This window comes from Copadichromis virginalis, linkage group LG5 (assembly GCF_057382275.1).
Source record: "Copadichromis virginalis isolate Kocher_CV1m ecotype Utaka linkage group LG5, C_Virginalis_male_GT1.1, whole genome shotgun sequence".
NCBI lineage: Eukaryota > Metazoa > Chordata > Actinopteri > Cichliformes > Cichlidae > Copadichromis > Copadichromis virginalis.
In genome coordinates this window covers 12005110-12019589 of record NC_140622.1, presented here as the reverse complement: position 1 = coordinate 12019589, position 14480 = coordinate 12005110, and the positions used below count along the sequence as shown (strand labels likewise).

The 14480-nt window shown below is 43.8% G+C and overlaps 1 protein-coding gene across 2 annotated transcripts in view; it reads right to left on the bottom strand.

The window, feature by feature from the left end:
• Nucleotides 1-14480, bottom strand: part of cdh4 (cadherin 4, type 1, R-cadherin (retinal)) — a 234093-nt gene that overhangs the window by 75458 nt on the left and 144155 nt on the right. For both annotated transcript variants that reach the window (XM_085455938.1, XM_085455939.1), the window contains exon 4: nt 11735-11961. In XM_085455938.1, the coding sequence (XP_085312064.1) occupies nt 11735-11961 (227 nt within the window). The remainder of the gene's footprint in view (nt 1-11734; nt 11962-14480) is intronic.

The following is a 14480-nucleotide window of genomic DNA, read 5'->3' as shown; positions in this document are numbered from 1 at the left end:
GTGTAAAAGACTGAGTGTTTTTCCCCGGATCCTCTATGGTGTCCTCCTGTGTAATATGGCTATATTTCTGTAATCCACCTATAATCCTATTGTTGTCTCTGCACCCCGCGTACACACACACATTCACTGGCAGTGTGTCGCTGTCACCTGAAGCACAGTGGAAATCCTCCCGCTCGTCCCACCTGGAATACACACAACACAGTGGCACAGGGATGTGTACGCACGAGCAAACAGACGAGTTACCACGCCAAACGCAGGCCGGCAGTTCATCCTATCAGCGCACATCTGCTTTCCCTGCGAGGGAGGCAGACTGTAAGCTACACCCGAACAAACACAGTGAACATTTTTCATCTTTTGTTTTAACTCTTCCCTCATTCACAGCTCAGAGAACTGGACCGTAAGCTCAAGCTCAGGCTCTGAGGCAGCAGGGGCTGAGGGTTTAGCCGGAACGCCACGTAGGGGAAGCGGGGCAACCAGGGGTGAATGGTTAGGGGACAGAAAGAAGAACGAGGGGACCAGATGTGTTTCCCAGATAAGATGGCTCTCATTCTAGCTTCACTCATCCAAAACACTCACAGGTACCAACTGGCGCAGTGGAGGCAGCGTGTGCCAGGCCCATCCACGGTAGGCAGGTGGAATTAGTCTCTGTCTGTGAATTTGAGAGTTTTTCTGTGGCTGAGTGTGTTAGCAAATGTCTGTTAAAAACAAAAACAAGGGAAAATAAGCCAGCATATCAACATGACAAACATACAACAGAAAAAAAGCCCGACTCTCCAAACGGAATGATGATGATTGAGAATATTTATACAGGCGTATACGGTCAGTTATGACATGTGCCATAGTTCATCCTCAGCTATGTTCAGTTTGGTTTGCTGCTCCTATGATAAAACCCTTATCTGCTTTCCCGGCTATCAGCAGAAAACACAATAAATGAATGGATACTCTTTATCGATCTGCCTACTGATGATAACAAGGTTGAAGAATTCCAATCGGTCGGGCCTCAACATTCCTTGGAAGGAATGAAGAAGTGAATAAGAGATACAGTCAGGCAGAGTGACAAACAACCAAAGGGAGATATCCTTTATTGTAAGCCTGCTTGTGGATGATATCAGTATAGTGGCTGCATGTGACTGTCATTTTCAAACAGCATAGCAGATGACAGGCTGCTGGCATCCTGACAGACCCGAAATTACAAAGAAAAACTGGAACACGCTCTCGGTGGGCTTTCATGGAACTAGGTGCACATTAGGTTTGGGATTTTTCTTTTTTGGTCTGAATAGTGAGTTCAGTCATGCCTGTGCGCACATATGGAGAATTGTGTGTCCCAGCCTTAATGCAATGTGCAATGCATGTGCGCACATGGGCAATTGTGTAAAAATAATGCATGAACATATGTGCGTGGTGAGTTGTCTGTGAGTTTGCACGTCTCAGTGTGTGTGATTGTGCGCTCGAACACATAACAAGGAGTCAGTTAGTGTGCCTCTGATGTGCCGGAGGCTCCTGAAACCCAAAGGCATGCAGGGCCAGCTGGCACCTCTCTGCTCCCAGGCATGTTTCGTGTTGCTGGGGCAGTCTTCAAGCCCGCAGTCCCTGAGCCCTGAAGCTGACATCTGGAGGTTATCAGTCTGACAAACAGGCAGAGCCATACAATAAGCGTGTGTGCTCACTGATATATCTGCTCTGAAACATTTGATTCAGACCTTTTGATTTTTTTTACTGCAGCAGTTTCCCTTCTAGTTTCATTAATACAAAAAGACATCAGAGCGCTAGTCTCCAATAAGACGAATATTCTTTAACATCTTTTATCAAAACCTAAATTGAAGAAAAAAAGACATTTAAAAATAAAACTTTCCATCTAAAAAAAAAAAGAGAAAAGAAAACAAAAGTTGAAATTTTAGTTGTTTCTCTTTGACTGTTGAGAGTTGCAGCTTTCCAGGGTGGACTGTCAACATCATCAGGCTTTAATCACAAAGTTAAAGCAGAATGAAAAAAAAAAGCAGGCATCCAACCCTGACGCTGTTTTCAATGACCGCTAGACCCCAGGGTCCTACGTTCCAACCTGCTCTCTGCATTCGCTGTAATCTACCTTGAACAGGTGAGGCTTTCTGAGGAGAGTGTGGTTAAAATGCAAATCAAATAAGCACTAAAACCTGTTCCGGCAACCGGTGGACTCCAAATCCAGTGGTGCATAACTGATGGGCTCTAAGCTGGTGGAGAAGGCAAACCAACGTGCCATGAAATCAGTATGAGTTGGAGAGCACTCAACGAGAGGCCCTACCTGTGTGTGGTGCGATAGCTTGAGTACATAAACACAGCGGAAAGGGCTTTCAGGCCAAAGATGCTCTATACTTCAATTGCTCCGGTATTGTACACTGGGAAAATTAAATGCTAAGACTAACGGGTGGAGCACATTCCTGGTAGGATAATTTCTGCCTCTGAAACAGAACAGAGATACTAAGGTGGTTATTAAAAGCAAATCAGCACACTCTCGCTGGTGCTATACAACAAAGAGAGCACAGCAGGAGAAGAAAGCCAAAGTATATTCAGCGATGAAGCCAGATCATCCGAGTGCAGATGAACCAAGAGCACGATTTGTTACACCAGTGCACCTCTCAAAACAAAACGAGCTGGTGTTTGAGGTGTGTGTCTTTTAATCGCCATTGGGATAAACGAGGATATCTCGAGCTCTTTATATTCTTTGCTATTGTTGCCACCGTTTATTATGCAGAGATGCAGAGGCTAAATATACTGCACTGCACTGTGATTAGTGTGAAATTGTACATGGTAGTGAACTTACCTGGCAATCTTAAAAAGGTAATTTAAATTATTAAATGAAATCATTGTCTCTGTGAACATGTCAGCGAGTGGGTTCTGCTGCTCTGTCAGGTGACACTGGAGCCGCTAAACATTTTGGCCTTTGTGCCTTGAAATAACAGCCCTCCTTTAACTCTTTCCCTCATGGACGCCTACTAGAAATAAACCTTGTATCTCTTTTCTGAACTCAGCGGTTTCTGTCATATATCAGGCCTGCTTCCAGAACAAAAAGAGTGGGTGTGCGTCAGAACTTTGTGAGGGTAATCTCTGTCTATCCAGCTTAGTAGAGCTACCCTTGGAAAAACCTGGAAACTATTCAAATGGTCATCAAATCAATATATACTGAGGTGTCAAAACCCATTGTTAGGGCACAGGGGCGGTCGTCAGATGTCACCTTTATGGGGAAAAGAGTTAGAAAAACTGCAATTTCTCACAATAGAAAGACTTGTTTGGTTTTGCTTTGTAGCTTCACTTGCTGTTCAAATTCAAATTCAAATTTTATTTGTCACGTACACAGTCATACACAGTACGATATGTAGTGAAATGCTTGGACAACTGCTCGTGACCTAAAGAAAACAAAAAAGGAAAAGGCTATGAATAAGATAGGAAATAAATATGAAAAATTAAAAAGGGTAAATTTAACTAAGAAGGAATAAAATATAAATTAAGGTTAAAAATGAAATAACTGTACAACACAAATTAGAATGAAGGGTAAATTTAACTGGGAAGAATAAGATAAAATATATAAATTAAAGTTGAAAATAAAATAACTGTACAACAAAATACACAATATAGAACTATATAAGAATGTATGAAGAAATCTAAATATAAATAAATATATACACAATAACAGCAGCTGTACAAGTATTAACCGGAAATGAAGAATATAGTGACCAGTGTTGTGCAAAAAAACAATGTCCAGAAAGTCCAGTGTGTGTGTAAGAACCATATGTGTGGGTCAGTACTGTGTGGTGGTGTGATTGAGAGACCGTATCGCCTGCGGGAAGAAGCTCCTCCTCAGTCTCTCTGTGTTGGTCTTCAGGGAGCGGAATCGCTTTCCTGACCTCAGCAGAGAGAACAGTCTGTTGTTGGGATGGCTGAGGTCCTTCACGATCTTCCTGGCCTTGGTCCGGCACCGCCTGCTGTAGATTGAGTGCAGGTCAGGGAGCTCGGAGCGGATGGTGCGCTCAGCTGACCGCACAACCCTCTGTAGAGCTCGTCTGTCCTGCATGGTGCTGTTCCCGAACCAGGTTAAGATGTTTCCCGCCAGGATGCTCTCTATGGTGCACGAGTAAAAGTTCCTGAGCACCTTGGAGGGCAGTTGGAAGTCTCTCAAGCGTCTGAGGTGGTAGAGACGCTGTCGGGCCTTTTTCACCACGGTGTTGATGTGACAGGACCATGACAGGTCCTGCGTGATGTGAACTCCGAGGTATTTGAAGCTGTCCACTCTCTCCACTGGGCACTCGTTGATGACGGGGGTCTGGTAGTTCCTCTCCTGCTTAGTGCTGAAGTCCACTATCAGCTCCTTTGTCTTACTGACGTTTAGAAGGAGGTTGTTCCTCTGGCACCAGTTCTCCAGATTCCTAATCTCCTTCAGGTAGGCCGTCTCGTTGTTATCAGAGATCAGGCCCACCACGACGGTGTCGTCAGCAAACTTGATGATGGTGGTGGAGCTGGTAGTGGCCACACAGTCATATGTGTACAAAGAGTACAGCAGGGGGCTCAGAACACACCCCTGGGGGGCTCCAGTGCTGAGAGTGGTGGAGGCTGAGACATGTCCGCCCATCCTTACTGCCTGTGGTCTGCCAGTTAGGAAGTTGGAGATCCACTGACACATAGATGAGCTGAGTCCCAGATGCTCCAGCTTGGTGGTGAGTGTGGAGGGAATTATGGTGTTAAATGCAGAGCTGTACTCTATGAAGAGCATTTTAACATAATTCCCCCTTCTAGTGTCCAAGTGAGTGAGTGATGTGTGGAGGAGATGAGAGATGGCATCGTCTGTGGAACGATTTGGACGGTAAGCAAACTGTAGTGGGTCCAGTGTGTCTGGTAGTGAAGAAATGATGAAGTCTCTGACCAGGCGTTCAAAGCACTTCATCACTACTGAGGTGAGGGCTACAGGGCGATAGTCATTGAGAGAAGCAGGGTGGGGTTTCTTCGGGACAGGAACAATGATGGACTCTTTGAAGCATGTGGGGATCACCGACTGAGATAAAGAGATGTTGAATATCTCAGTGAACACAGGAGCTAGCTGGTATGCGCAGTCTCTTAGGATACGACCTGGGATGCCGTCTGGTCCTGCTGCTTTCCTGGTGTTCACTCTTTTGAAGGCTCTCCTTACTTCATGCTCGGAGATGACGAGCACGTTTCCGGTGCTGGCAGTATCTTCCTGTCTGCAGCCGTTAGCGCCGCTAACACTAGCATTGTTGGAGACCTTAGCTGCAGCCTCGAAGCGAGCATAGAAAGTGTTCAGCTCGTCTGCCAGAGTCACGGCCGCGTTCGTCATACCGGTTGTTGGTGCTTTATAGTCCGTTATTGTCCTTAGTCCCCGCCACAGGCTCCTAGAGTCACTCTGTTGGAGTTGTGACTCTAGTTTCCTCCCGTAGCGCTGCTTCGCCTCTTTCACCACCCTCCGCACGTTATATGACGCGGCTTTGTACGGGTCCATGTCCCCCGTTGTGAGTCCCGTGTTGTAGGCAGCGGTGCGGGATCTCAGAGCGTTGCGGATGGTTTTATCCACCCACGGCTTCTGGTTGGGAAACGTTGTGATAGTCTTTGTCTCCACGGTATCATCCGCTAGTTTCCCGATGAATCCCACAACCGCTTCCGTAAACACGTTGACGTCATCGTCGGAGCTGTTTCTGAACATGCCCCAGTCTGCGTCATCGAGTGCGTCCTGTAACGCGGCCACCGATTGATCCGTCCAGCGCGCAACCTTCCTCTGAACCGGAACTTCCTGTTTCAGCCTTTGTTTATATTTTGGCATGAGGAAGATGGCGGCGTGATCAGATTTGCCAAACGGAGGGCGGGATTGTGCCTTGTAGCCGTCCTTGACCGTAGTGTAGCAGTGGTCCAGTGTCCTTTCACCCCTGGTGGGGCAGGTGATGTGTTGATAAAAGTTCGGCGCTGCGCGTTTGAGATTGGCGCTATTAAAGTCCCCCATCACAATAAGCGCAGCGTCCTGGTGTTGTGTCTGGTGCTGTGTGAGTGCCTCATGCAGCTCGCATAAGGCGGTGACCGTGTCCGCTTGTGGTGGAATATAAACGGCACTTACAATGACCGATGTAAATTCCCGAGGTAGATAAAAAGGACGACACATGATGGACAGTAGTTCCAGATTTGGTGTGCAGGAGCGTGTGAGAGGAACAACGTTCGCACTGTTGCACCAGTTGTTGTTCACCATTAAACACACGCCGCCTCCCCTTGACTTCCCCGAGTCCCGTGTCCTGTCCATGCGGTGAACCGAGAAGAACTCGGCCGGCTGGATGGCGTGGTCCGGCACCGCTGGGTTCAGCCATGTCTCGGTGAAGCAGAGGAGATTGCAGTCCCGAATGTCTCTCTGGAACTTTATCCTGGCCCTGAGGTCGTCAAGCTTGTTCTCCAGTGACTGGACGTTGGCGAGCAGGATGCTAGGCAGAGGTGTGCGGTGTGCACGAGCTCTCAGCCTGTTCCTGACGCCGGCTCGCTTCCCTCTAGGCCGCCGCCGCTTCCCTTTGTTCTCCCTCGAGATCTCACTCGGCCAGCTCGGATCCGGAGTTAAAAACTTCGAATTGTGAGTACATTGTATACCAATAGAAACAACAAACAAACCTAAACCTAAACAAACTGTTTAGGTTTAGGAAAAGATTGATTTGCATTACAATATGTTGTTTTACTCACCCTGCAGACTGAAAAGTGATGCTCACCCATTGTGTTTAAACATAATGCCAAAGGATGCTTTACGAGTATCCATGTGTGACAACTTGGGACTAATAGAGCCATCTCGCTCATGCCTAAACTCAGAATAAAACTAAAAACTAGAGTGCCTATGGGCTCTCAGTCTTGTTGCATAAATTTCTGTGAAACTGCTTCGGGTAACAATAATGTCATTATTTTGTCTCTCACTTAAGTTCTGAGTGTTTCTGCACTAGTTTGCTCGAGCAAGTTTTTGCTTAAAGGAGTGAGACTGGACAGCATGACCTCGCCTGCAGTCAGAGCATCTGCGGGGTTGTGTAACATCACAGGAGGCCACTTTCAAATCAAACTCTGTCAGTTACCTGGGCGAATTCTCTACCTTCTGTCTGTGTGACAGCTAACACTAAAACCCAGATGAGTCCTTTCTGATACCTACTAGTCATAAATAGTAGATGTCAGCGAGGACAAACAAGTATGACGCGTGTGACAAGTACTGAAAATATATCATTTCTTCTTCATATTCTTCTTTTTCTGGCTGCTCCCTTTAACCCTTTAAAGCCTGAACTAGGGCTGGGCGATATGACCCAAAATTCATATCTCGATATTTTTTAGCTGGATGGCGATATAAGATATATATCTCGATTTTTTTTTTAAGCCATAAAGTAAGAACAAAAAGAGAGTTCTTAGTCAAAGCTGTGTCCCAGATGTCACACAGGCACTTTTATTAACATACAGCACAGATGTACATGAAAAATTACTCAAAATTAAATTATGAGCATTCATTAAATAATCATGCTCCACAAATAAAAGAAAACAAGGTTGTTTTTGTGCTAAACAAAGAGCTCACAATTGTGCAGTCAAAATATAAACTAAAAGACGCTGAGCGTAATAACAAAGACAGATTTCACAGCTGCTCTGTTCCCAAGTTTTGCTGTGTGACTGACAGCCTGGAGTTTGAAATCCGCTTCATAACCACGTCTCTTACAGGTGCCATTTATGGTCCTTATACACACACAGTACGGTAATATTACGTTGATGCACAGTACGTATCACTCCGCGAAGCTCCTCGGTAGCCGTAATGCGCCGACAATCTATCAAGCGGTGCAGCTCCGTAGCTGACCAAAGTCGTACTCAAACATTTTGACAGATTGCTGAGCGCCGTGTACCACATAAAATCGGTTCGCGGCCATCAAGCACAACCAGAATTCATACATAAGGCGCGCTATCAACTTTTGAGAGAATGAAAGGATTTTAGGGTTAGCGCTGTTAGCTCGTTAGCGCGGTTAGCTCGTTAGCATGTTTAGCTCGTTAGCACGTTGACGCCGTCCAGCCCCACGCATGGGGCGATGCGCAGTAACTCGTTAACGGAGATTTGCCGTGTCCGTCTTGTCGCTGCCTGCACGTGAAGCGATGGGGGAGGAGGGAGAGTTGTCTTCAGTGAAGGCGAGGCGGAGTAACGTTGCGTAGAGACAAAAGTGGACGAAAGAGAGGCAAACTTGCGGCTCCACAACTATAATTATAACGTAACATAGACTATATCGATATAAAGGATATTGTCACATCTTATATCTCGTATAAAAATATATCGATATGTTTTAAAAACTCGATATATCGCCCAGCTCTAGCCTGAACCACAAAATAATTGTCAGAAAATACAAATATTTGAGTGTTTCTTAAGCATTTTCACAAATGTAAAAAAATGAATACATATCTACATCATCATAATAACAATGTTGGTCCAGGATCAACATCGCAACTGACCAGTGAAGTTGTCTGAGAATTCAGTTAGCATTAGCCAAGAAGTTAGCTAATGCTCATAAAAACTATCACTAGCAAACCAACACGAGTAACCTAAATTTGGTTAATGGGAAACCTAACTTGATACTAGCAAATCTATGACATCACAGCAAGATGATCCTGGAACAACACCAACATGGGGGGATATCAGGTACACAACTCACCCCATCCCTAGCATCCCCCTCTGAATACATGGAATTTAAACAGTGAGAAGCATAATCTTTTCCATATTTTTGGTTCCTTAAATGGGAATCCCTTCACCTGTGTGTCTGTTATTCAAAGTTACCCTATTGTACACACCCTATTTTAACAAATACATTTTCCAAGACTATGCTATTGATGAAACAATTATTTACTTTAATTTCTCCTCAGGGCCCAGGAGCAATTTCCCACTCAGGAGACTGGAATTAAATTTTACTGTTGCACTGTTCCACCCGATTTATATCAAGTGAGGAGCAAGTGACAGGAACACATGTAAACACGGCTGCAGCGAAGAATGCACACTGTACTGATTTTCAAATTTCCATGTGATTAGAGAAAACACATTTATTTATTTTTTTGTTCAATTATTGAATCCTTCTCCAGCTCCTCGTTGCAAAGAACATAATTATACGCTCAAACTACATCACCTGGTCTTCGCAGACTCCACCAGAGTGGAACATTAACTCAATCAATGTCAATTATTTCCCAGTCTCCATTATTGCACTGCCAGGAGTGGGCAAAATTTTAATCCCCACTCTGGAATTGCTTTAGCAACATGAGTCTTTGGGCTTTTTGTCATGATTAGAAACATGACTGAACATTAAGCCCAGTGGCATTCAACAAGTAGTGCAGGAAAAACGATAATGGGTTCGTCGCTCAACAAAGTGCAGCCTAGCAGTGGAAGCCGGTAACAGCGGCCATACATTTGCCCCGTCTAGCTTTACAGTCTTTGTTAGCAAATAGGGCCATGTGTCTACTTGTCACGTACAGCGAAGCACTACATCTTTACTGCTGTGCATAAACTGTGATTAAAATCTTACATTAGAGACAGCTGGAAACACAAGATCTTGCTTTTCACCCTCAGCTTAACCAAAGGATAGAAACCTTTATCACAGAGATACTTTGAAATAAAAGTCAAATGAAAAAAAATCTAATGAAAAAAAAGCATATCTGAGCAAAAAATAAACAAATAAAAAAATTGGATTGCAGGCTGATTGCATTTTATTGAGACCAACTCCAGATTCAAATCAGCTTATGAAATCTAAATCCTTTCAGAATATTTTTTATTAAATATAGTGAGGTTTAGCTCTCAACATTTGTAAGCCATTAAAGCTGAAAACTAAAGCAAAGATCTGTAATCACGGTTTATTGGCTGATTAGACTGAACCAACCATGTTAATTTTCACAAGTCTGTTGCTCCAATCTTGAAATTAGACGAGCAGCAGAACATGTTACATGAAATGTTTATTGAACATCTGTTGCACGCATACTTCCACGATTTGTTTTTTTTATAACCTACTTTCTTCACAAGCACTCTACATGCAGAGCTATTAAGTCAATAAAATACATTATTTGTTGGACAATGACACAATTCTTGCAGTTGTGCCCCTGAACATCCCCACAATGGGGTTTAAATCAAACAATCATTTTGGGATTAAAGTGCAGACTTTCAGCGTTAACTCGAGGGGTTTAACAACATTTTTGTTGCATGACCTGTTTCTGAATTACAGCCATTTTTATGCACAATCCTCCCTTTTCAGAGGCTCTAAATTAATTGTACAATTGACTGATTAAGCAGTTTCATGGCCAGATGGGTCCTGCTCCCTTATTATTTCATGGCAAATGAAGCAGACATAATATCTGAAGTTGCCGCAAAGAGCCAAATTTGTATTTTATAGCTTTTTGTGGTGATTTATGTAGGAAGCTCATCATTAGGCTGATATAAAACCCCAAAATAAAATAAACCTATTCGAGAGTTTCCAAACCTGGTGTATTTAAAAGGGCCTCAAAGACAACAGAAGGCAGCTGAAGTGGATGATCGCAGAATTATTTTTGTGGTCAAGAAAAAGAACTTCATAGCCTTTTATTGAGTCAAAAACACCCTTGAGGAAGCAGGTATATGATTTGTAGACTTTGATAGAAACCCCCAAGTGAGTCTCTCAGTTCTGCAAAAAAAGAAAGGTCTGTGCACAAATGAAATGAAGTTTAACTTGTATCAGAATGATGAGAGAAACAGGTCGTGATCCAAAGTGTACTGCATTACTTATCAAACATGATAAACACTGATGATGTGGCTGTTGATAGAAGTAGCAGGATAAACTGTAAAGTGTACAGGACTGTACTCTCTGCTAATGTTCACCCAAATGCTGCAAACTGTTCAGCACTTCATAGTCCAAATGGATAATGACCCAAAGCACACTGCAAAGGTAACACAACCTGAGCTTTGCAAGGCAAAGACATCGGATATTCTTGATCCGTGATCTCATGTCAACCCAAGGAGCTTTTCAGTCTCTAAATACAAAACTAAATGCAGAGACCCACAAACAAGTAAGTGAAGGTGGCTGCAGTAAAAGTCTAGCAGTGCATCTCCAGGGAGGAAACACAGTGTAGTGGTGTCCGTTGGTTCGAGACTTAAAAACAATCCTTATAGTTACAATTATGGTAGCTTGTCCAATTAATCTTGAGCCTCTGTCGCTAGGGAACTATGTACAAAAATGACTGTAACTTTTGAACAATTAATGCAAAATTCTTGTAATACCCCTTGAATTAAAGCTGAAGGTCTTCACTTCAATCACTGTTTGATTTGAAACCCAATGTAGTTATATAGAGAGGCAAAATTGCAAAAATGACATCTTTGTCCATGGCCTTTTTTGTGCCTCTAGAGGTGCAAGAGATAGACAAGAAAGAAGGAAAGAAGGAAAGAAAGAAATGTTGCTATGTTGTTCTTTGCAAGTAATAACTGCTAAAAATAATCACTGGCCAAAAGACACCCATTAAGGCAACTGACAGATTTAGTTTTCACAGCTTACAGGTGCAGCAAGTACCCATTGCTAACTGAATACAGCAGAGTAAAACGGGCCATCCAAATATAAAAGTTTACTCAAGCCCAACACCTTTCACCTTTGTTTTGTCCTGTTTCGTTCTCTTTTGTTTTTGTCAATAGTCAATCTTGTGATAATAACCCACTTCATTAGCCAGTGTAATAGAAGGTTATGACCCTGTATTTGTCTTTGCAGATTCTTATTACCTTTGTGAATGGCGAAGGATGCGGATGTCCAGCCAGGGCCAGTTTAACAGTGGTCTCCCAGATGTGTGGGTCATGGAGCCCCCGGGCTGTTACCATGAACTGGACAGGCTCTGACAGGTTGCCCACCTCCTGCTCGGCATACACAGTCCCATCGGGCCGCACGCTAAAGTTGGGGTCGCTGCTGACGAAGCCGACCTCTCTGTTGCGCTGGCAGTCCTCAAACTTTACTGCGGAGGAAAGGCAAAAGAGGTGCAGAATTAGCAAGCAGCACAGTGAGATTTACTCCAAAAAAAAGTGTTTGCCAATCCTTGACACATCTGGCAGGCTAAAGATTAACCGGCACCCATCAAGACGTATCTTGAAATATCCCTCCTGCTGTCACTTCTGATTCCCTGCTTTGACATCTTCGGCAAAACAAACTGCTTATCTGCTCCTGAACTGGAACACATGGGGAAGAGGGGAGCCTAATTCTTCTTCATATTCTTTTTCCAAACTACGCAATGTCAAAATAGCATTTCCCTCTGCTTCTACAGGGGGAAACGGGAGGATGAGGTCGAGATACATTAAGCTGACTAGACTGAGTGAAATGCTCACGTGGAGCAAGGCTCTTTAATGACATTTGGTGGGTTCTGCTTCACTGAGACAAAAGAAAGGGAGCTTATGTTTGCACGCACACGCACAAGCTACTATCCCTGCATTCAGAGTAATGTACCAATGTGCATTATGGGAGGCTGGATGGGATGTTGGGGTGTTTACATATGTAAATGCTTGGCGCAGATCAGATGGAGACACAGAGAAGAGATGCTACTGGGTTGCTGAGTGCATGTGCGGATTCTCCAGTGACAGCTGACATGAATATGCCATTATACTACACAAAACACAAAGAGAAACCAACAGACATAACAGTTTGGAAAATCCTTTCATTCCATTGCCAAATTCAATGAACACTCAAGGCACCAATTCCACTTGATTCACAGCATGATGCAATGACACCAAAAGTGAGAATGACTGATTATTATTTTCAACATGTCTATTACTTTATCACACGTGTGTGCGCGCTCACACACACACACACACACACACACACACACACACACACACACACACACACACACACACACACACACACACACACACACACACACACGCCATCCTTTGTCTCTCTTTACCCCCGAGTTGAAATGCATGTGCTATGATGTTATCAGCAAAACTCTGGCTGTTGATAACAAGACAAATTGATTTCATAAATCACCCAGGGAAGAGATCATCTGTTATGAGCAGTGGCAGTGCGATTTCTCAAAAATCCAGCATGAAGAATTCTGCACAGCAAGCTTTTTATCAAGCCATCTATTTAATTTATCGCCCAGCATCCTGTCAAAAGCAGCTCCCAAACAACAGGCTAATAAAGCATGAGATCTACTGAGCCACTGCAGCTTAGCATCACACAAATGAGGCCGCTTGTTTTAAACCTCTGAGTAATTGCACGCGTAATGGGACGGACGGTAAACACAGTTTTGACAATGTGTGCATCTGTCTATGTTGGCAAATGCAATCCATATTTTCATTAAACACACACACACACACACACACACACACACACACCAGTAGAGAACGTTCTTATGTGACTGATAAGCTTTGTTCGAAATGATTGCCTCGCTTTAGGGATCATTTATCAATGCAGGGGATATTTAACATCAGGTTGTGACAATATGACACAGACCTGCTTGAATTGTGCACAGATGAATTGTGATGGCAGACATGTATTATGTAAATGACTTCAATTAGCTTGAACTGAGCAGGCTAATTGTTGTCACTTAGACAGGTCTCTTGTGGTGCAGCTGGAGAAGAGAGAGGCCTAAAGACGCGAGCAGCGCAAGGCACCGCTTATGAATTTGCGCGCGTGCGTGCATGCGTGCGCTCCTGTGTGTGCGTGCACGTAGGAGTAAGTTCAAAGTGCAGCTAGTGTGAGAATGTATGTCCTCAGCTGGTGCATATATTAATTTTGATGTTAATGCAATAAAACCGCTGAGGTCTCTAAGGGTCTGCCTGAATCTGCTGCCTTTTATGCTGCTGTGGTGGTGCCAGTTGGCATGGGAACACACATGTGGTCTGTGAGGCACTGCCATTGTGGAACACTATTAGAGCTGTATCTTTGATTCTTTTTCGGGGGCATCGGGCCAGCTCTCAGTTTGCCATTCAACGCTGTGTACCCGCTTGGGGCTGGAACTATGACCCTGATTCCTGACACATCTACTAAGTGTGGAGATATTCATAAACGGTTTTCTATTCATTAAAATTCCTGTTCACAAAGCACATTCAAATCAGGTGGTGGGATCTGATCTGCCACGCTGTTAAAATAGAGATGAAAGCGGCAGCAAAGAGACAACGCTGCAACTAGATAGTGATAGTGAAACTCAGTGTGTGTGTGTATGTGTGGCTGAGTGAGAGAGATTGTATCATAAAAGCAGAAGGGGGAGAGGAAGATACTGTAGCATGCTAGAAAAAGGAAGATGGAGATATTTAGCAAAATAAAGAAAATAAACCCCCAGTCGGAGCAGTTTTCACAGCTCCTAAAAGAAATCGTTAGTTTTTAAGACAAAAAGAGTTAATGTTGCATGTAATTTACTTTGTTATTTTACGCTCGGAAAACAGCAGCATCCCTTTGTATGAAAAATTGGACTCCAGACAAATAAATGTAAAAGAGGCTCGAGGCTGTTTTCTTAGTTTGATGACCCTGAAACACTAT